A 22417-nucleotide genomic window follows, 5' to 3' on the forward strand; every position below is an offset into this window, starting at 1 on the left:
CAGGGCATCATAGGGCCCTACATATTGTTTGTAATTATGTATACAATAATTATTTATTAGTGTCAGAAAGCTAAAAAAGTTCACACAAAAGTTATTAGACAATAGACACTAACATAATAAATAATATTTAATAAAAAATACAAATAAAAAAAAGCAACATCTCTGCTTACTTTATTGTAGACTGACTAATCTAAAGCCAGAGTCTCTAAAATAAGAGAATCAGCAGGTCATTGTGTTTGTGTTCAGGGGGCGCCTCGTGTCTGATCTTGTCTTGGGTGCCGTCACGTGAGTCACGACTTCATATATCACACTGATTCAGACTGAGGTGCTTTTATTGGCTGTTTAAGAACGTGAGATGCTAAGGTGTGACACGCAGGTGATAATGCATGCCAGTGCAGAGAAAGGGAGAAGAACAGAAAGTGTGACATGCTTCACAAACCTAATCTCTAAGATATTTTTAAGAAATGAGTAAATTAATCCCAAGATGGAATGATCTGATGAATTATTAAACACCGAGGTCAGCCATTATGGAATAACCCAGTTCAGCTTTCCTATAATAAGATAGAGGCCGAGTGGTTGCCTTGGAAACGGCAGATTTATTGACCTTGCATGGCGAAGCTATGTCGGCTTCAGAGCAAGAATGGAAAAATAACACACAGGCGTGAGGGATGCATGTTTATCAGCTAGCCTTTTCCCTCTAATGAGAGCAGCTTGGCCTGAGCTCCGGGGGCAAGAGGTCAGACACAGTGATCTGGTGCACATGTGCACCACCGTGTGTGCAAACTGAGTCACCGCTGCTTTACAAATGAAGTTTGGTGCAGCCTCTAGGGGACTCTTTGTGCTAATTCAAGATGAATGATGTGTGTCTTTCTAACAGGTGTAAAGGCATTTGATCCAGAGGCAGAAGTACATGCGGGGGTATGTCACCATGAGCCGTCCTATAGCAGCCGACGGATACTGACCCTGCGAATGCTGAGCGAAGCGGGTCGAGGGTCGGGTCCGCCTCAGTCTCCTGTGATTGGTCGCTGGATGGAATCAAGGTGAATGGAACACAAAGAGCAGGAGCTGAACCTGCCAGAGGGGGACGAGACATGGTGAGCTGTCCTGTGTGTTTTTAGAAAATACTGTATGTCCGCTCTTAAAGCGGTAGCTCAGCCAAAAACTAAAATTCTGTCATCATTTACTCCTGATACAAACCTGTATGACTTTCTTTCTTCTGTGGAAGATAAAAGAAGATATTTTGAGAAATCTTTTAATGTTTCTTGTTTGTTTGATGACGCTGAGAGTCAATGGTAACCAACACTGTTTGGTTACTAACATTTCTTTTATGTTTAACAGAAGAGAGAAAATCATACAGATTTGAAATGACATGAGGGTGAGTGACGATGACAGAATTTTCATTTTAGGATGAACTGAGTGACTTGGTTGACTAATGTGCTTGTATTTGGACAGGTTGACATGACCAATAACTGTATCTGCTTTGATCAAATAACTGACGTTTTAGAAAAACTATATTTTTTTCGAAAGTATTTATTATTTAATAATGTACATTTTTTTATTAAATTCTACCCCAACAAGGTGCTTCATAAAAATAAAAAAATAAAAAATGTGTGTGTGTATATATATATATATATGTATATATATATATATATATATATATATATATATATATATATATATATATATATGTGTAAAATAAAAAAAGATACATAGTTTATAATCTTATTTAAAGTGCTGTTTTGATTAACCCTTTGTATATAATAATGAAGAGTTACATTTTACCAAATTAAGTAATAAATAATTGTACACTAATTTTACATCCTTCTAGACCTTTTTTGTACTTTCACAAAATGTATATAATAAAGCTTTCCACTCTTATTCCGACACATTCATAATAATAATCTTACAATAAATATAATCACCTCAAACAGTATTATTATTATTATTTTTTTATTGTTTATAGTATTTATTATATTCATATTTATTGTTATTATATAAATCAGAATAACAATTTGAGTGGAATAATAATAATAATACGTGGTATTAAGAGGCCTCGGAGTGTAAAGAGAGACATAAAGCTAGATTGTCTACCAGGAGCAATGGTCAATAATAGAGTGTCAGTATCTGTCACGCCCCTGGACTGTCTGTGTTTCTCTCCCCATGTGCTCGCCATGACCTCGTTTACCCTCTTGATAATCATGTAGTTTAGTTCAGGCGTATCTTGTTAATTGTTCTTGTTTCCCCGTGCATTTAATGTGCTGTCTGTCTTTGTTCGGGTCTCAAATCGTCATGTTTGTGTGTCACCAGCCACTCCTTGTTGTGGATATCCCCTGTGTTTAGATTTATTTTTTGATCCACATCTCCGCGTTCATTCCCTCCGACACAGTTCGTGACAGTATCGTCAATATACAAACATATTTAACCACTCAGTGCTTTGACTGATCAATCAGACTCAAGCATATAATAAAATCAAACATAAAGGATTATGATAACATTTAAATCAGTGACTGCAGCACACATGTGCAAGAAGTCTTTAACATCACCTAACCGAATGCAATTGTAATGCAGAGTGCTTGATGATTCATCGAAGTGTGTGAAATGTTTTACGATGAGATGATACGATTAGATATGGAATAAGACAAATAGAGAGTGAGATTATAGTGCAGGAGAGAGAGAGGTACATAAGCCAGATGCGGCCACTGTGTAGCAAGGGACAATTCAGGACACTGAATCATTACGACAGTCGGTGGATTGTCTGTGATCAGTGTGTGTGTGTGTGTGTGTGTGTGTTTATATGGAGCATCCAAGCACGTGTCTCTCACATGTGCTGTCTCACGGTCGCGCCCTCCCCCAGACGTTCAGTTAGTTACTGCATGCGAACCACCACACACACACACACACACACGCACAAACACACACACACACACACTCTCACACACACACACACACACACACACACACAAACACACACACACAAACACACACACTCTCACTCAGTTCCAGGGGCCCTGTGGGTCAGTTGTGGGATTATTATGCAGCTAGAGAAGTTTCAGATGGTTCCCTGAAAGGCAGATTTGTCCTGCCTCGCCTCGACCCGCCATTTAATTACGCCTCTGTAATTTGATTAGCAAAAAGTGCGCGTGAGTGAGCATTTAAAGGCTTATTCACTCTGAGTGTGTGTGCGTGTGTGTGTATGCACTCGTCTCTCGGCTCCTCTCTCCTCGGAAGCATGTGCGGGAATTAAAAAGGAGGAAGTGGAACTTTGACGTGGATTTTGCTTTGATGTGTCATCCTCTCACGTGTAGCTTTAGCCACGAGATCCAAGAGGATAGAAACCCTCATTTTTAACTTGTTCATGCTCAAAGAAATGCAGCAGCTGTTAATAATAATAGATGGTTTAATTTTTTTATTTTTGTTTTTAGATGTAGATGACTGCTAAAATTGTGCGGCGAGGTGCAAAAACCCGAGGAAATCTGGGAATAAAAGCATATCTTTGATTCAAAATGCTGAAAATCATATAACTTTTTTTAATAAAATGCTGTTGTCATTTGTTTCCACTGTATATTTGCATGCATAAAAAGGTAAACCAGAAAAGAACATTAATGCTATTATCAAATGTGTTGGCAAAATTAATAAGAAATATAACACGATTTTTCACATTCTCATATTCACGTCAAAAGACAACAGTGCAGATGGCAGAGGAGCGAGTGAAGAGGAAGATGAGAGTGGAGGGTTAGTGATGCAGGAGAGGTGGGGCTCACAGGAGGAGGAGTGTGAAGAGAGGGGGAGAGGAACGGGATGGGGTGAGAGAGAGAGAGAGAGAGAAGTGTCATCCTACCAGCTCAGAGTCCCTGTTACCGCAGATAGATTGCGGACAGCTTTGCGAGAGGAGGGAGACGGCAATCATGCACATTTTACAGCCCCATTATGTCAACAGGTTAGAACATAAATGTTTTTTTCTCCATGCATCCCATTCCCTCTGTTTGTACAGTCTTGTCTTTTGATGCACGGGCAGATTGTCAGTTGGACTTAATACTGTGCTATCCAATAGAGAGAAGACATTTCATTAGTGTCAGTGGTTGGATATCTTGTGTGTGCATGTGTGTTTAATGAAACTCAGATCCCATGTGAGTGATAAAGTGGGATTGCATTTGAATATGTTGCATTTCAGTTGTTTGCAATGTTGTAGGCTTAGCAGATTTGTCATGCTTTGGTAATTTGTGATATAGCGCTATCTTCATGCAGTGAGTGAACTAATAACGCAACACTGTTGTATTTACTAGGCTGTGTGTTGTTGTGTTGAGCTCTATACACACAAGCATTGCCTCACATCATCTGGACTCTGTGCTGGTTCATGGAGGTGTGTCGGGTTCATTTGTTGTACATCGCTTCTGAGTTCATAACCTCCACACGCAGACAGAATCTTCTGTTGTTGTTCACTGAGGAGCTTGCCTGAAAGTGTTGCTTATGTATTTGATTGTGGTTTTGGAGTCATGAAGACAGTCACATGAGTTTAACATATGAAACCGGTTTGTGGTTTGGTCTGTTGCTGATCCTTTAGTTTTACATGGTCATGCCACACTGTTGATAAACAAATTACAGAGATCAGCTGAGGTGAATAATGCAGTGTGAAATTATTTTAAACAGTGCCACCATGTGGTCACCACATGCATTTATTCTGCACACTTAAAGGGATTGTTCACCTAAAATGAGAATGCTGTCAGCATGTATTCACCCTCATGTCATTCCAAACATTTACATGTATTCATTTAGCAGAAGCTTTTAACCAAAGCGACTTACAATTAACAAATATATAAAGCGATTCTTCTTAAAGAGGCAAACAGACACAGGAAGTGCTCGTAATACCAAGTTCAGGAATTGTTCAAATAAGTACAAGCTAGAAAGGGAAGGAATAAATAAAGAGAAAGAGAAAGTTTATATATATATTTATGATGAAGTCAAGTATTATCGAAAGAGATGAGTTTCCAGCTGTTGCTCAGACCTTTATGAAAGACTTTCTTACGTGGAACACAAAAGATGTTCTCAAGAATGTTGCCAGCTGAACAGTTTTGGTTACTGTTGACTTCCTCTCACAAAAAAAAGACACATTTCTCAAAATATCCTAATTTATGTTCCACTGAAGAAAGAAAGTGTTTGAATGGTTTGATGTATTAAAATAGTCTTAAAATGTCTATTCTGTGCTTAATATGCAGACCAGCTGTAGAAAGTCTCTCATTATTGTGTTTGTTTGAAGGGCAACAGTAGCTCAAGCATTGGTGTGAGTGTCTGACCAGTGACAGACACGTGGAGTGTTTTTGCATTGTTGCATTTGATGATTTCTGTCTTTACTGTTAAGCCTTACGATATGTACTGTAGAACAATGGAATAAATAACTAAATGCATGTTACACTACCTTTCAATAGTTAAGGGTCAGCTTTTTTATTTTATTTTTTAAAGAAATAAATACTTTTATTTAGCAATGATGCATTAAATTGATCAAAAGTAATAGTAAAGACATTTATAATGTTACAAAAGATTTCTGTTTCTCTTTTGAAATTTCTATTCAAAGAATCCTGTGTCATAGTTTTCCACAAAATATTAAGCATTGATTGATATTATTATGAAAACATGTTAAATTATAATATGTTAAAACAAGTTATTTTTAATTCTAATAATATTTTAGAGTATTTAATAAATTAAAGAAATAATTATTTATCAAATAAATGCAGCCTTGGTGAGAATAAGAGACTTCTTTCTGTAAAGAATATCAAAAATCATACCAACCCCAAACTTTCAACGATATTTAACAATGCCAATCTTGTGAAATAGAAAAATAGTTTCTGATTTTAATGTACACTTTTTTTTCCCTCTCCTCTTTTTCTCCAGGTGGCCGGATGGAGTGAAGAGAAAAAGAAAGAATAGTCAATGCTCTCTGAAGAGCACGTCTGGTGAGATTGATTTTACATACGGTGTCTCTGCAGTCTAAACCCCAGTATTTTGCCCAAACATCATTACCCCCTCTGTGTTTTGAGACAAACAGATTTTGAATGCAGCTATCAAAAATAACTATTAATATCTTTGAGAATTGTTAAGAATGATAACAATATATGTATATATTTATTCAATTTTTTTCAGTATTTTTCTGAAACAGACAACGTGTCTGTATTTGGTCAGATTAATTCAGTTCACAGTTCAACATCGCCCACAGATCTTTTTGGAATAAACAAAAAATACTGTTACCATCTCCTCACCCTTGTAATTCTCAAAACGCTTATGACTTCCCAGAACACAACAGGAGTTATTAACGATATGACAGTCACTGGACTGGTGAAATGATATCACGTAGTGTGTGTGTGTGTGTGTGTGGTCCTGGTATTCCCTACATTATGGGGATCAAATGTCCCCTCAAGGATGTTAATACCAGTCATTTATGACATTTTTTTGGTCCCAATGAGAAAAATAGTTTAAAGTGAAGTTTGTTTTAATGAAAATGTGGGAAGTTTTGTGTGAGGGGTATGTTTGGACAGTATAAAAACCATTACGTCTATGAAATGTCCCCAGTAAACATGGCATGGGTGTGAATGTGTGTGTTCTGCTGTAACAACCATCTCCTCCTCTTCTAGTGAAGATCATCTCTGTTCCAGGGTATGTTCCCAGCTACCTGGAGAAAGACGAGCCATGTGTGGTATGTGGGGACAAGGCCACCGGCTACCATTACCGCTGCATCACATGTGAGGGCTGCAAGGTGAGATTTCCAAGCCCTGAACCACTTGATAATCAGAATCTGTCTGTACTCACGCATTAATCTGCTTTCTTTTACTGTCAGGGTTTCTTTAGGAGGACAATACAGAAGAATCTTCACCCTTCCTATTCCTGCAAATATGACAGCTGTTGCATCATTGATAAAGTCACCCGCAACCAGTGCCAGCTGTGCCGCTTCAAGAAGTGCATCTCGGTGGGCATGGCCATGGACTGTGAGTGTTCACACACACACACACACACACATACATACACACACACACACGCACACACACACACACACGTTTGCTTGGCTAAATAAAGAAATACTCTAGATTAAGTTTTTTTTTATATTAAGCTAACAAAAATGACTACAGACTAACCCAAATCCAAATTTTATTTTATTAAGGATATTTATATTTAATATTTATTTAGTATTGGGACCAATTCTCACTATTAACTAGTTGCTTATTTGGATACATATTACTAGCAAATTGGCTGTTTATTAATAGCTACAAAGCACATATTCTGCATGATCATATTCCTGTTCAATGCCTAAACTTAACATCTACCTTACTAACTATTAAAAAACAGTAATTAGGAGTTTGAGGCAAAAGTCATTGTTAATAGTTAGTCAATAGTGACAACTGGACCTTAAAATAAAGCGTGACTATTTTTTTTTTTTGTTTTTTTATGTATTATATATATATTTTTTTCTAATTTTATTTTATTTTAGAAAATACTTTAGTGTTTGAAGACTACAGAAAATGTTTTCTTAATGTTTAAAATTTGTATATTATAAAGTATTAAAATATACATGTATATATTTATGCATTTTTTTAATTAATATATGAGAAACCTGCTGATCCCCCCCCCCCCAAAAAAAAGTATTAATTCAGCACAATCTGATGCGAAGATTGTCTTTAAATGACATGGTCTCTCAAAAAATAAATATAAAAATCCAGCCTTTAAAAAAAACCCTGCTTTAATCTTCTTACACATAATAACATTACATAACATTGCCTGTCATTTCCTGTTCAGTACTGAGAGTATTAAATGAGTGATTCATGTCCCTGGCAGTGGTGCTGGATGATTCAAAGCGTGTGGCCAAGAGGCGTCTGATCGAGGAAAACCGGGAACGGAAGAAGAAAGAGGAGATTGTGAAAACTCTGCACAATCGGCCTGAGCCCACCGTCTCGGAGTGGGAGCTGATTCGTATGGTGACGGAGGCTCATCGCCACACCAATGCCCAGGGCCCTCACTGGAAACAGAAACGCAAGTTCCTAGTAAGAGTCCTGGTTGTGTCTGTATGTCTGTGATCATGTGAAGTCACTTCTTCATCATGGCAACTGTGTTTGAATGTCAGAGGTCAAAAAATAAACAACGACTGTTGTTACACAGAGTGGTCTGTCAGGATTTGAGAGTAGCTGATAATGACCAAAGAGCACTGGATTGGCCCTCAGACAATCAGACAAATCAGTTTGAGGAGAGATGGACTGATTCTTTAGTGATCAGAGTTTGGTTTGCTTGTCTGGTCGGTGCTCTAGTGGATCATACTGAGTTTGCATGAGCTCAGTCTAACCAGATGTGAAAACGGCATTCGGTCCTGTTTACACTACTCCATTTTCGTTTTCATCTACGTGCTTGGAGCGGTCGAATGACTGTATCTGCCTCTACATATCCATGGGTACAACAAAGAGCATGATGTTACTGTTAACATGGTCATCAAGGATATGCAGAGAGAATGTGGGCAGCCACACCATCGTTTCAAAAGTCTCAGGTTTCGACCTGGAAAACGGCAGAATAGTGTAAATGACAGGCGTAACCGTAGCAAAATGAATGCGTTTTAAATCGAAAAATCCTTAGTGCAAACGTAGCCTTAGAATGGGTTAAGAAATATAAACAAATTAAAAAGAAAAAAGTCAGGGGTCATTTTGTGATTGTTTTTTAAAGAAATATTCTATAAGCAAAATACGAGGAAATACAGTAAAAACAATAACACTGTGAAATATAAAAATGTAATAATTTCTGTTTTAGTATATTTAAAAAAGTATTGTATTCGTGTGACGATAAAGCTAAATGTTTAGCATCTTCAGTGTCATATGATCCTTCAGAAATCTTTACATTTTGTGGAAATGGTTTTAATTTTTCAGGATTCTTTGATGAATAGAAAATTAAAAAGAACAATATGTATTTGATGTTTTTGTAACATTATTAATGTCAACACTGTCATGTCTTTTGATGCAACATCCTTGCTGAATAAAATACTAAATTATTTCACATAAAAAATAACTGACCCCAAACTTGTTGCTTTGATACAAAATGCATACAGTTAACACCAATTTAAAAAGCTTGAACTTCTTTTACACACAAACTCGACCAAGACCAAAACTAATTTTACAGTCAAATTTACAAAGGCTTTAACACTGTATGTCAGAACAGATAACATTGTGGTCTAAGTCTAACTTACAGTTAACTTACAAACGTAGAAGTTTGGGCAGATTAGATCACATTTATTTATTTACTTTTTATTCTACTGTGGCTTTTTCTGTTCATTAAATGTAGTATTTTCACATAATGACATAAATTATAAATAAATAAAAGCTATATTGCATTTTTTTATTGTATTTTTGTTTTCTAATGTCCTGATGCAAATAAAGTCTTTACTGCAGCAATTCTGTGTCTGTTTTTTTTTGTTTTTTTTAACATAAACTGTACATTTTATAAAGCTACTCTGAGATTCAGCTACACTGCAGATGAGATTCATTCATTTTTTGTATTGAATTTCTGCAGCAAAAGAAACAAAAGGCATCATTTACTAAACCCAACAAAACAAAAATGTACAGAGGCTGCAAAAGACACTACAGTGCAAAACACAATCTATGATCAATACAATACACTGTCTATTTTATAAGGGCAGACCTGACACATAAAATAACACAGTTTCTGTAATTTCAGCTGATGATAGTGTTTTTATTTTGTCATTGTGGTATGATTGATTAAATGTTCCTGTTGGAAGAGAACATGTGTTAGTGTTTTGATTTTGAAACATGTTTGCAGTGTTTTGTTAGACATAGTGTATTGTGTTCGTTTATCATTGTTTTTTGAAAAGCAGTTTTGGGGTTTAGTTTACAATGTGTGATTTTGAGCATGAAATGGAAAGCGATTGTAAAAAACTAAATAAATGCTGGTAAAATGAAATGTATTTCTTATGGTGCGGGCTGTAAATAAGCCGGAAAAAGAGTCAATAGCAACATCTGTCAGGTTTATTATTTATTTTTTTCTCAATCCAAACCTCTATGTTGGTCTGTCTTTCAGCCAGAAGACATCGGGCAGTCTCCGGCCCCCACATCAGACAACGACAAGGTGGACCTGGAGGCCTTCAGTGAGTTCACCAAGATCATCACCCCTGCCATCACACGAGTTGTGGACTTTGCCAAAAAGCTGCCCATGTTCTCCGAGGTCAGTGTCGGTGTTTCCAAATACTGCCCTCCACCGCTGTGAAAGAGCAATTGTGTGCTCCGCTCCAGCTGTCACTGTACTTCCTGAACCTAAACTACACATCTGTGTTTGTGTGTGAATGAAAAAGGCTGGCCTTAATTAAAACATTGGCTTTGATTACAGGCTGTTGCTGTGCTTTGAATCACGTGTTATTTTGCCACTCTAATCGCTCTTGTGAACACATAGTGATCACAAATCATCAGTTGTTGACTTGCTACATTGGAGGACTTTGACGATTTAAAAGACATCAATCAAATAGTGGTTCGTCCTTGTTTTTGAGCCTTGATTAGTGTCACGCAAACAGAAGTGATTTGTGCTTTCCTGTCTTCCTCTGGTGTCCAGCTGCCCTGTGAAGACCAGATCATCCTGCTGAAAGGCTGCTGTATGGAGATCATGTCCTTGCGCGCAGCGGTGAGGTACGACCCCGAGAGCGAGACGCTGACCCTGAGCGGGGAGATGGCTGTCAGTCGAGAGCAGCTGAAGAACGGAGGGTTAGGAGTGGTGTCTGATGCCATCTTTGATTTGGGCAAGAGCCTGTCACAGTTCAACCTGGATGACTCGGAGGTGGCGCTGCTGCAGGCCGTCCTGCTCATGAGCTCAGGTGAGGGGTCTTAGGAAGATCCTGGCATCATTTACTCACTGTTGTGTTGTTTCAAACCTGGATGACTTGTTCCTTTTCTCCCACTGAACACAAATGAAGAATTTTACACGTGAAACTGTATTTATTTTTTATTGTTCACTGATCATCTTGTCCTCCGCAGCAGCTTTCAGATCAAAAGATTTGATGTAAGGCACACAAACGAATGATGTTTGAACTGGGAAGGAGGTTTATCAGTGAATCATTACTTTCTGTTGGTTCCTCTCACAATTCGTCTGTATAATAAGTGTGTGTGTGTGTGTGTGTGTGTGTGAGAGACCCTGGACCACAAAACTGTCATACGGAACAATTTTTTTACATTTATTTACATATTAAGCTGAACAAATAAGATTTCCATTGATGTACATGGTTTGTTAAGATAGGACAATATTTGCCGAAGATTTGACTTTTTGAAAATCTGTGGGTGCAAAAATCTAAATATTGAGAAAATCACCTTTAAAGTTGTACAAATTAAGTTCTTAGCAATGCACATTACTAATCAGAAACTAAGTTTTGATTTATTTATGGTAAGAAATTTACAAAATATCTTTATGGAACATGATCTTTACTTAATATCCTAATGATTTTTTAGCCTGACTACGTCAGACTTTGTACTTCCGCTCAATTTGAGTTCGCTTCTGTACTCAGAGAAGTAGCAGAGTTTGGTATTACCAGGCTAATGATTTTTAGCATAAAAGAAAAATCAATCATTTTGACCCATACTATGGATTGTTGGCTATTGCTACAAATAAACCTGTGATACTTATGGCCAGGGTCACATGTTTATTTCAAATAAATGCAATTCTTTTGAACTTTCTATTTATCAAGGAATTTTGAATAAATATATTACCGTTTCCACAAAAATATTAAACAGCACGACTATTTTCATAGATAGATAGATAGATAGATAGATAGATTGCAATTGTAATAAATAAAAAGTTAAATCAGTTACAATTAAAATACAGTATGTTACATTAGAAAGGTCATTTATAATTTAAGTCATAGTTCACAATATGTTTGTTTTACTGAATTTTGGATCAAATAAATGCTGCCTTGGTGAGCATAAGAGACTTTATTTTGAAACTTGAAAAAACCCAAACCATTGAACTGTTCTGTAATATGCAATCGGTTATATTTTCTTTAAATATTGCGTCTACTGCTAAATGGCACCATCTCGTGGATAAATAAATCACAGCTAATATGGCATTACAGCTATCTTATTAATTATAAATTATATATCATAATTATTAACCTTTTTATGTAACCTCCATTCATGCGCAAGTGAGATGCATTACAGATATGCCTGATGTAAAAGATTTGAACTATAACAGTAGTCTGTAATCCAATGATTATTTACTTACCACTGCACAAAAAAAACATTAATACAACCCTTATTAAATACTGATTCTGCATGTCATTTATCAGGCAACAAAAATAACCGGCAAGGAATTTTCCTTTTGTGTTCAATGGGAAAAATGACAACATCTGGGTTTGAATCCGCATGAGAAGGAGTAAATGATGATTTTTCATTTTGTGGTGAACAAGTCCTGTCTCCTTCCTTTAACTTCCCTGTTATGACCTCTGATAGCATCTTGACAGTCACTTTAACATTAGCTTGGTCTTCCATTGCACAGATCGTTCCGGACTCACGTGTGTGGAGAAGATCGAGAAGTGTCAGGAGATGTACCTGCTAGCATTCGAGCACTACATCAACCATCGCAAGCACAACATCTCCCACTTCTGGCCCAAGCTGCTGATGAAGGTGACGAACCTGCGCATGATCGGCGCCTGCCACGCCAGCCGCTTCCTGCACATGAAAGTGGAGTGTCCCACAGAACTCTTCCCCCCGCTCTTCCTCGAGGTCTTCGAGGATCAGGAGGTGTGAACGAGAGCCACAGGGGAACCCGGGGAGGGAAAACTGATCGTCAATTTGTTTTCGCAAAGCATTTGTATTTTTTGCATCCTCCTCATGCAACGCCGAGCCAGGACATGCACTTAATTTTGCACCGTCAGCTTTGTCTAGGATATGTTTTGGGTTGTCGGCCTCCACATCTTTCGACAGTCACCTGCCATTCAGATTCCTCCCACAGACGGACAGAAAGCAAGCATGCATCAACCTACCTCTCATACCTCGACATACCTCCCAACCTCAGAAGGAGCTTATTTTAAAAGCCTGACGAAGAAATCCACACATTCAAAAGCCATTTCCTAACCTGTTTCGGAAACGCTAGCTGCTGTTGTAAGTACAGAGGGAACGTTTGTGAGCAACATCGAACACCTACAGTTGGGCTCTACACGATTAACCTAATTTTCCTCTTATTACAGTAGTATTTCAGCCTTTATCTTCCTCTTTGCACACATAGAATATCTCCTGTGTGAACATAACTAACTGTGTGCATTCGTACACATACATAAATATGAAGTGTGAACTTCTCATACCTCATATGCACCAGCATACAGACATACATGTAGCGACATGTCCATGCATGTATGTATGCGTACTATTCTGCCTGCATTAACACATTTATCTTCTCTTCTTACAATGCAGCGTCTACAGTCCTCACATAACTACTTATCTTCCATATCCACTTGTATGTTACTTAAGCTAAACATTTTGTGACCTCGTTTTCTGAATAGCCTCTTGTCGCTTTCCGGCGTGTGACCCATATAGCTGTGGTGAGGTATTTCCTCCTGTATTCATCTGTCCTAGTGTTGTCCTTTTGGGCAGACAGATAGATGTACAGATGTATTAAGCCATATGCTGTGGTTTGAGACACATGCATCTCCATGTTATGGTCTTCAGATCGCTCATTGTGCTCCCACTGACCTGGCTCATCAGACGGCTGTACCATACGGTATTACACAGAACTTCAGACACATGGTAGTGCTATGGTATTTATTTTAGGGGAATATTACCCCTGAAATCCATCCATCATGCCATTTATGTGGAGAAATTAGAAGCACAGGGTCGTGAATGATTCCTGAATATCTGAATTCAACAGATGATAACAAAAATAGAAACTAAGGGTTAGATCATAAGAGTGAGAGAGGTTGCATTGGGGCTAAACATCAAAATAACCACTTCACCAAAAAGGTGTTGAGCAATTTTCTATTTATTAAATTGTGTTATATGGAAATATGATTAGATATTAAAATTATTTTAGTATCGTACTTAAAAATGTGTTCTTGCTACATTGTTTCACACATTAATCTCCATTGTTATTGGAGCAGTCAATTCAAAACTCAAAATTTGAAAACTCTGTCAACATTTACTTATGCACAAGTTGTTCCTGTTGAGCACAAAACAAGGGCCCTCATATATCAACAGTGCGTACGCACAGTATCAAACTTTTCTACACACTGTTAATAAAAGAGGCCACAGATATTTTGGAGAATGTTAGTAACCAAACAGTTGACGGTACCCATTGACTTCCATAGTATGGGGGGAGGGGGATATCCTGGGCCATCAACTGTTTGGATACCAGCATTCTCCAAAATATCTTCTTGTGTGTTTGACAAAGTAAAGAAACTCATACAGGTTTTGAACAAATGGACGGTGAGTAAATGATGAATGAATTTAAATTTTTGTGTGAACTGTCTGTTTAAATCAAACAAATAAGCTTCATTTCAACATTTCAAGCTGCAGTTTCATCAGTTAATTACATCAGAGCTCATTCTCGGTTTGTTGTGAAATGTTTATACAGAATTACAGTTAGCATGAAATGAATATTCACAACATCAGTTTTCTAAATGCACATTGTTTATGGTTTTGTGAACTATTCATTTGTTCAGATATGCATTTTCAGCACTGTTATGTTTAATCAAAATCATATAGACTCAGATGTATGTCACAATACAGAAGGAAAGATAAGTTACATACAAGAAAGATAAAAATGTTTTCCCAATTACAGATTCATTCATTTACAAATTGCTAGTTTTCTGACTTAATCACTTTCAACAAAACTGAAAATCAAGTTTTTATTGCTAAATATATTATATAATTTCAGGGGTTCTCATTAGCTACATCTCCAACATTTACAATAATAATAAAAAAAAAAACTTACAATAAATGGCTTCAAATAATAAACCTTATTTATAGGTCCTCAGGGAAGTTCTGTAGTTGTGTCCGGAGAGGTCAATTAAAAATAGAAAGGACTTTTAGCCCCATTGTACCCTACATCTTGGCTGACTTTGAAAGCAGAGAACATACAATCTCCACAACCTTCTTGCAAGAGGAAATGAAATGAGTGTCACTTACCTCTCCATGTCTTCAAACAGACTCTACCTCATCCCTCATCTGTGTATCACAGTCTACAAAGCACTTTTTGCCACTCACCTGCTCATGCATATATATTCCTGCTTAAACCTGTACATAAACATGCACACATGCACACTAAAAAGTCACATACCTCTCTCATGTGTGTGTGTGTGTAGTGGATCCCTTTCACTTGTGATGTGGGACCAAGTCTCAGTCTTGTTCCCTGTTTCTGAGGACAGTAAGAATGTGCCGGACTGAATGAATTTCAGTGTGCTGCTGTGACAGAGCTAAACGATTGCTTAGCAGATTATTTTGCTTTAGAGAAGCAGCACAGGAAGATGGCTCCTGAGTAACATGAACCTCATTTTTTGTCAGCCCAGTTCTGTGGTCCCTGAGCTGTTCATGTGTGCACGTACATCTCACACAAGAACTTTACATGAACTCTTCCCCAGCAAAGGACACAGCCAGACTCCCATTGTAGTTTAACCAGTTGAATTCTTCTGGTTCAGACGCATAGCAGGGTTTCAATGTCCTTTTTGACTGATACTGTGTCAGTATGGCTCCAGGAAGTGACACAGAGGAACAAAAGGGCAAAAAGGACAGACTCACTGTGACTAGCTAAACTCAGGCACGGAGCTCCCATGAGGCCATGCACCTGACTCAGGCTCAATCTAAGCCACCAGCACTGCAGACACGCACTGCCCACAGTCACAAACTACTGCACCAGCACGGCTCAGTTCGGCTGAGCCCTGCCCACACACCCTGTTCTTGAGGACGGGGAATCAGGAAGCCATTTGTTTTGCCGGACGTCCAAACCTGGTTTACAGCACTTTCATTAGAGCAGAATTCAGTCCTTTACACCTAGCCAGATCATGACTATGTTGATTGAGACTTGGACTCTTAAAGGAGTCATATCATGGTATTTTGAAATAAAAGTTCATTGTACCCTCAAATCAGACTGTAACTTTCAGAACTTCTTCCCTTGTGCAAATTTAAAGGGCATTTACTGAAACTATGCAGCAAAAATGTATTTTTCTCAATAGTAACACGACCATAAACATTTACATAGCAATTCATATTGGTGTCCACTCACAATTACAAAGAAGGATAGGTAATATTATTGCTAAATCACCAGAATGAGTTTAATTTTTGATACTGCGTCAAACTTTGTGCTTTTCCTGGCTGTGTGTAGCACCTACAGCTCTGCAGATCCCAGTGTTGAAGGAATAGTTCACTCAAAAATGACAATTCTGTCATCATTTACTCTTTACTTATTATTGTTATTCCAGGTCCTAAGACTTTTGGATTTGTCTTTAAACACACATGAGGATATTTTTTATATATTCTCCTATTTGTCTCTTAAAGTCCACTCAATCTAAGGTTTGATGCATCAAAAAGAACAGAGAACAGTAATCTATATGAATCAAGCTGTTTAAATTGTCTTCTATAGAGACTCATATGCTTTATACAGAGAACCGCACATGACATGCAAGAAAAAATAGTAGGCTAAATTGTGCTCACAATTTACTAATTCATTCCCTCAATGTACTAAAATGTGCACGCGATTACTATTTCGTTCACTCGATTTATAAATTGTGTGCAAGATTTATTAATTCATTCACTCGATTTGCTAAATCATGTACATGATTTAGCAAATCGAGGGAATGCAATAGTAATCATGTGCATGTTTTAGTACACTGAGGGAACGAATTAGTAAATTGTGCGCACAATTTATTTATTTTTTCTTGCATGTCATGTCTGGGGCTACATAGCTTTATATGTTAATTTAGGATGTTATTTTTCAAATACGAACATATATATATTTCGGACTATAAGTCGCACCTGAGTATAAGTCACATCAGTCCAAAAATACGTCATGATGAGGAAAAAAACATATATAAGTCGCACTGGACTATAAGTCGCATTTATTTAGACCCAAGAACCAAGAGAAAACATTGCCGTCTCCAGCCGGGAGAGGGCGCTCTATGATTTCAGTGTAGACTACAGGAGAACTATGAGACGGTAATGTTTTCTCTTGATTTATTTTTAATTCATTTCTCTTGGTTCATGTCGAATTAATTTTGATAAATAAGTCGCACCTGTCTATAAGTCGCAGGACCAGCCAAACTATGAAAAAAAAGTGCGACTTATAGTCCGGAAAAAACGGTATATCATCAAATTTGTTTATTTATTTATTTTGCCATTTTCTGTAAGAAAAAATAAATGGTAAAATAAAAAGGATGGGAAAGGGAAAAATACTGCCAGGACAATATCCCTAAAATTATATTTATGATCACATGATTTTCATTTTTGGGTGAAATATTCCTTTACAGATGTGTACACAACAGCGAAGCCCTGTTGCTAATTTCACATGCAAATAAACTGTTTATGACTTAAAGGCAAAAAATACATATTTAGTGTTGAAGATCAGCAACAAGATGTAAAAAACAGTTATTAGAAACTACATTTTGACTATTGTCAGAGCAAAAGATTATAAGTGGACCTCATGGGAAAATTGTAAACAATAAAAATAATAATAAAATGTATGATATGACTCCTTTAATAGATCTTAAGAAGGGCATAGTCTTCTCAACAGCCCTCTGGAAAATTCACACGCACCAAGAAACCCCATGTCAACTACATGTCCACAGTCTGCAATGCACAGTAGCAAGCCATATTTGAGGTCCAAAATTTCAAGTGTGAAAAGAAGACTTGCCATTCCTTTAGAAAAAAAATACCCTGTCCATCTTCTGATGAGGAATGTAAAAAACAACAACAAAGCACTCATTTTAGTCATAATACTTGCTGTTTTTATGCTGAGTGGAAATAACACGTCTGCAGGCCGTACATTTAAAGTGAGCAGATCGTGATAAGAAATTGTTCAAACAATTTTAAAACTAAAGTTCATTTCATACACTGTGCTTTGCTGTACATGTTTTTGAATCTGAACTGTACTGTGTGTGTGTAAGTGCTCAGTGTGGACAGCCATCGTGCTTCTCGTGTGTTTAGTTGGTTTGACACACTTCATTACTATTTACTCTGTCTCTCATATCAAGATTCTCTTGTAGTGATTTGATGATGAGCACTTCTGTTATTACAAACCTTCATACCTCACGTGAACCATATAAGAGGATGAGTTCAACATAGACTTATTAATGTCACACTTGTCAAATACACAGCCATTTTCACTTCTCCGGTATCTTAAGACTGCCATAATGTGACCAGGCCGGAATGAATGTAGTTGTAGGTCTGACAGTTTGGAAACAAGATGCCTAGATTCTTATCCAATCAGAAAGAGACGCATCGGCAGCAGATCTGTGTTTCTTTGAGAGGTAATCCATCATCACCAGTACCTCAATCTCCAGTATTCAACAGGGTCTAACACACAACAGGACCTCACGCACTTACTTTAAGAAACCATCCTCATCCTCAGCGCAGGCACCTCACTGACTATTGTTTTGTGAACCCATTCAGTGCAATAGACCAGGGGTACAGAACTCAGTTTAGTTTCAACCCTGCACCTACAATGCAGTTTTCAAATATGCCTGAAGGACTTGATCGGCTGGATCAGGTGTGTTTAATTGAAGCTTAACTCTGCAGGGCTGTGGACCTCCAGAAACCTGAGTTCTGCACCCCTGCAACAGACCGTAATTTTATGTTTGATAAGTGATATATAGCTATAGTTTTCTTCTTTAAAAGTCGAACACAAATGGCTCTGTATAGTGACAAAGACAATGATGCTGGCACAAATGTTAGTCTGTGTCATTTTCTTGCTTGTAAAGCAAAATCTGTGTGCTTTTACTCGATTTTTAACACTATGCGTATATGGGAAGTTTTTAAGGTGCCCTCTCCTTTATGGGTCGGTGATACACCATCTATTCCAGTGATGCAGAATTGCTGTTAAATCATCCTTTGTAGCATTGTACATTATCCTTCTATGAAACTGTCCTAGTACCAACCTGTAATGGATGTGAAAGGCCTGTGAGGTTTTTCCCCTACAATGGCTCTGTTCAGTGGGTGCAATGCAGACTATTTTTATTTTTTTCTTCCTTTTTAATATTTCAGCTTTATTGAAGAAAAATTCTACAAATTTAACTGATTCTCAAACTGCTGACCATCACTGGACTTTGGCTTGGTCAATATACATATATATTTTTTAAGATGTTTGCTTTGAGCCATTATATTCGCATGTTGTAAAATTTAACAAATAAGGTCATTTTCACATACAGGAACCAAGTGAAAATGATTAATAAAAAATGTCCTATTTGCAGCTATACAATCAATATATAATGTGTGTATGTGTTCAATACTGAAAGCTAAATGTGTGGGAGGGGTTTAACAGTAACTCAGGTATGTGTGCTACTTTTCACTTTAAAAATGTTTAATAAATGATTGTTGTCTGTTGTAAAGACTTCTTGTGTTTGATTATTTGTGACAAAGCTGCAATTATGATTGGCTACTCAAAAAGGGATCACTGTAACGATATCACAGCACAAAACAAGTAGCTAAACCCTGGAAGAATTGTTAGATTTTATAGCAAATAAATACCAGGAATTTATATGTGTCAGAGCAGCTATGCTTATGAGTGAAGGGCATATATGTTTTTAAAGGAATAGTTCACCTAATAATTAACATTTTGTCATCATTTACTCACCCTCATGTCATTTCTTTTTATATGCTGAACACAAAAGAAGATATTTTGAAGAATTGATGGTCCCCATTGGCTTCCATATATTTTTATCACTGCTATCAAAGTCAATTGGGGACCAACAACTTTTTGATTCTTCAAAATATCTTCTGTTGTGTTCAACATAAAAAAGAAACAATTACAGTTTTTGGGTGAACTATTCCTTAAATTTGACACTTTGTAAGTCACTGTATAAACTACGATCACCAGTACCACTAGGGCAGGATATACTAAAAAGATGATGAAAACCGTCATTCAAAATGACAAGCCAAACTCACCGGAATCGACTTGTCAGCTAACTGTTAACATTTAGATGATAAATACAGATTAACTGAAAATTGTAAGCATTTATTTAGCTATAATCACTTCAAATTAATGTATTTAGGTATTATCTACACACTGATGTCCCGTTTCTCTCTCACTGTGGCCACAGCAGCTCGTACATCCATCCTGTGCTGCAGCATCAGGTGTGCGGAAACTAGCCTTTCTGACAGTACCTACAGAAAAATGAGACTGTGACTATTTTATTGGATAACACTGAGGGCGACATGGGCCTAATCAATTTTCAAAGCAGCTGTCAAGATTTTAAGGTTGACACTGCTGAAAGAAACAAAAACAAAAGAAACCATCAGAAAAATACTAATGGTTTCTTCTACAAATACCATTACAGACATTACTTTTAACTTTTAACCATTAAAACCATTTCCTGATGTGTGTTTTGGTTTTGGGACAGGCTTTAACAAGCCACCAATAGAGGGGTGACCAATTAGGCTACCACTAAAGACCAACAGGGTTCACAGTTTGCATTAAAACCAACAGGCTACCATTTCAATAACCAGTAAAACCATTATGGAAATAATGGAAATGGAAATAAACAACAACAGAAAACGTAAGTATTTTATGAGTTTACGATTTTGTGTGAATATTAATTTATAGAATTGACGTGCATGAAAAGGTAAGATTTCTGGAAACCTACCCTCAAACTGATCCTTCGAAAACGTACGATTTCACTAAAATGCAAATAGAGACAAATCGCCATGAGAGTGTTGGAAAAACTAAAAGAAAAAAAAAACATATTTTTAATTTGTATTCTAATCTTGAATTATAAGTAATCCTCACGATTTTGATTGGTCGAACGGCGTTAGAAGACTACTGAGACTTTTCACTGTCTGTATCACTCCGCTTGTATCACTCCTCTTCAGCAGTGGTGATTTTTCCGTGAATCTCTTCAGGTCACAAATTACTTCAGTAGGTGGCAAGATGTTTCTTCATGAGCGAAGCGCATTCATTCAAAAACACTGCTTCATTCAAGCAAGAAACTTTTCTCAATGAGTTACTGAATAATTCACAAAATATTAGTCGAAACACTGATTCATTCAGGAAGTAGCCTACTGTGTGTGGCTTGGAAATGCGCGGCGGTTATACTTGAGCATCTAGCTCTGAAGAACCAAATGCAATACCACTTCCACTGAATGAGGGATGAGAAAAAGATATTCATTTTAAGTAGTTCTTTCAATGAAATCAGAAGACTTCAAAATATACACTGAAGTCAAAAATAGTCCGTGTCAAAAGCTGGTATCTCATGATAGATGATCCCCATGTCTGAATAGAACTCCACATCCGTGTTTACGTGCATGTCCTATTGGCCTTCTGCAGCATTGAGGATGTGTGTCACACCAGCTGATGCAAACATGTTACATTTGTAGCTGCAGACCTGTAATATAACAGCTACATCAATACAATGGTCTTTTTCACTCTCTCAGTCAGTGTGTGAAAGCATCAAGCTTTAGAGGGCGTCCTTCACACATGAAATCAGACCATGTTTATTAAGGCTTGCCCTTGAGAATTTGCCACAGGATACATGAACATGTTTTGAATCTCAATTTATCAGATAAGAGAGGCTAAACCTATGATTGCAAAATGTAAATGTTTGTTGAGAACTGCTACTTTAATACTTATAATTATGGGTATGAAAAAGAAAATAATCCACCCACTATATATGTGGAGGCTATGTGAGCACTTACTCATTTCCTAGGAGTATCCCCCGGAGAAGACTTCATTCAAATGTTTGGATTGCACACAGAGGACTCAGTTTTCATTTGTCAACAGACCATTGAGCTGCTGAACAGACACTTCATAGTCTGTCATGTTCAGCTCAAGATAACTTGTCTTTCAAGTAGAAAACTCAGTGCCTCAATGCTTCTGTGATTTTCTGTAATCCAGTTCAATCTTCATTGTGGTGCCTTTTAGAGTAATAAATAATGGTCTAGTGTTTTCAGTCCAATGGTCAGTACTCAACTCAACATAATTCTAAAGCGGTTCACATTCATCTGTTAATTATTTTGTGTGTGTTAGGCCTAGAGAAAGTTAACTACAGCCAAACACTCAAAAGCTGATACCCTCTTTGTGTGTTTAAGACCACTAGGTGGCATCAGAAAGTCAACATACTTAACATGAACATAAATATAGCTTTTGCTTTTTATTTTTTGTTTTACTTTTGAGACTTTTAGATTAAATCCATTTGACGTGTTTACATGTCCTGTGGCTTGACACGCTATACTCCATTTTTTTTAAACATTCAGTTAATTATTTTAAA

At 37.2% G+C, this 22417-nt stretch overlaps 1 protein-coding gene and 1 pseudogene across 6 annotated transcripts in view; one reads left to right on the forward strand and one right to left on the reverse strand.

Annotated features, from left to right (window-relative positions):
• thraa (thyroid hormone receptor alpha a) overlaps positions 1-19543 on the forward strand; it is a 38141-nt gene extending 18598 nt beyond the window's left edge. The window contains exons 2-9 of one of the 6 annotated variants that reach the window (XM_052551815.1): positions 878-1094; positions 5887-5948; positions 6624-6745; positions 6827-6974; positions 7819-8024; positions 10057-10200; positions 10582-10840; positions 12511-19543. In XM_052551815.1, coding sequence (XP_052407775.1) covers positions 1045-1094; positions 5887-5948; positions 6624-6745; positions 6827-6974; positions 7819-8024; positions 10057-10200; positions 10582-10840; positions 12511-12761 — 1242 coding nt within the window. In that variant the 5' untranslated portion in view covers positions 878-1044 and the 3' untranslated portion in view covers positions 12762-19543. Of the gene's footprint in view, positions 1-877; positions 1095-3733; positions 3938-5886; positions 5949-6623; positions 6746-6826; positions 6975-7818; positions 8025-10056; positions 10201-10581; positions 10841-12510 lie in introns of those variants that run through there. The other 5 variants (XM_052551814.1, XM_052551816.1, XM_052551818.1 and 2 more) reach the window with 5 other exon arrangements.
• A 670-nt stretch (positions 19544-20213) lies between these two features.
• On the reverse strand, positions 20214-21969 carry LOC127952135 (dual specificity protein phosphatase 3-like; annotated as a pseudogene).
• Between the last annotated feature and the right edge of the window lie 448 nt (positions 21970-22417).

Source organism: Carassius gibelio, chromosome B3 (genome assembly GCF_023724105.1).
Source record: "Carassius gibelio isolate Cgi1373 ecotype wild population from Czech Republic chromosome B3, carGib1.2-hapl.c, whole genome shotgun sequence".
NCBI lineage: Eukaryota > Metazoa > Chordata > Actinopteri > Cypriniformes > Cyprinidae > Carassius > Carassius gibelio.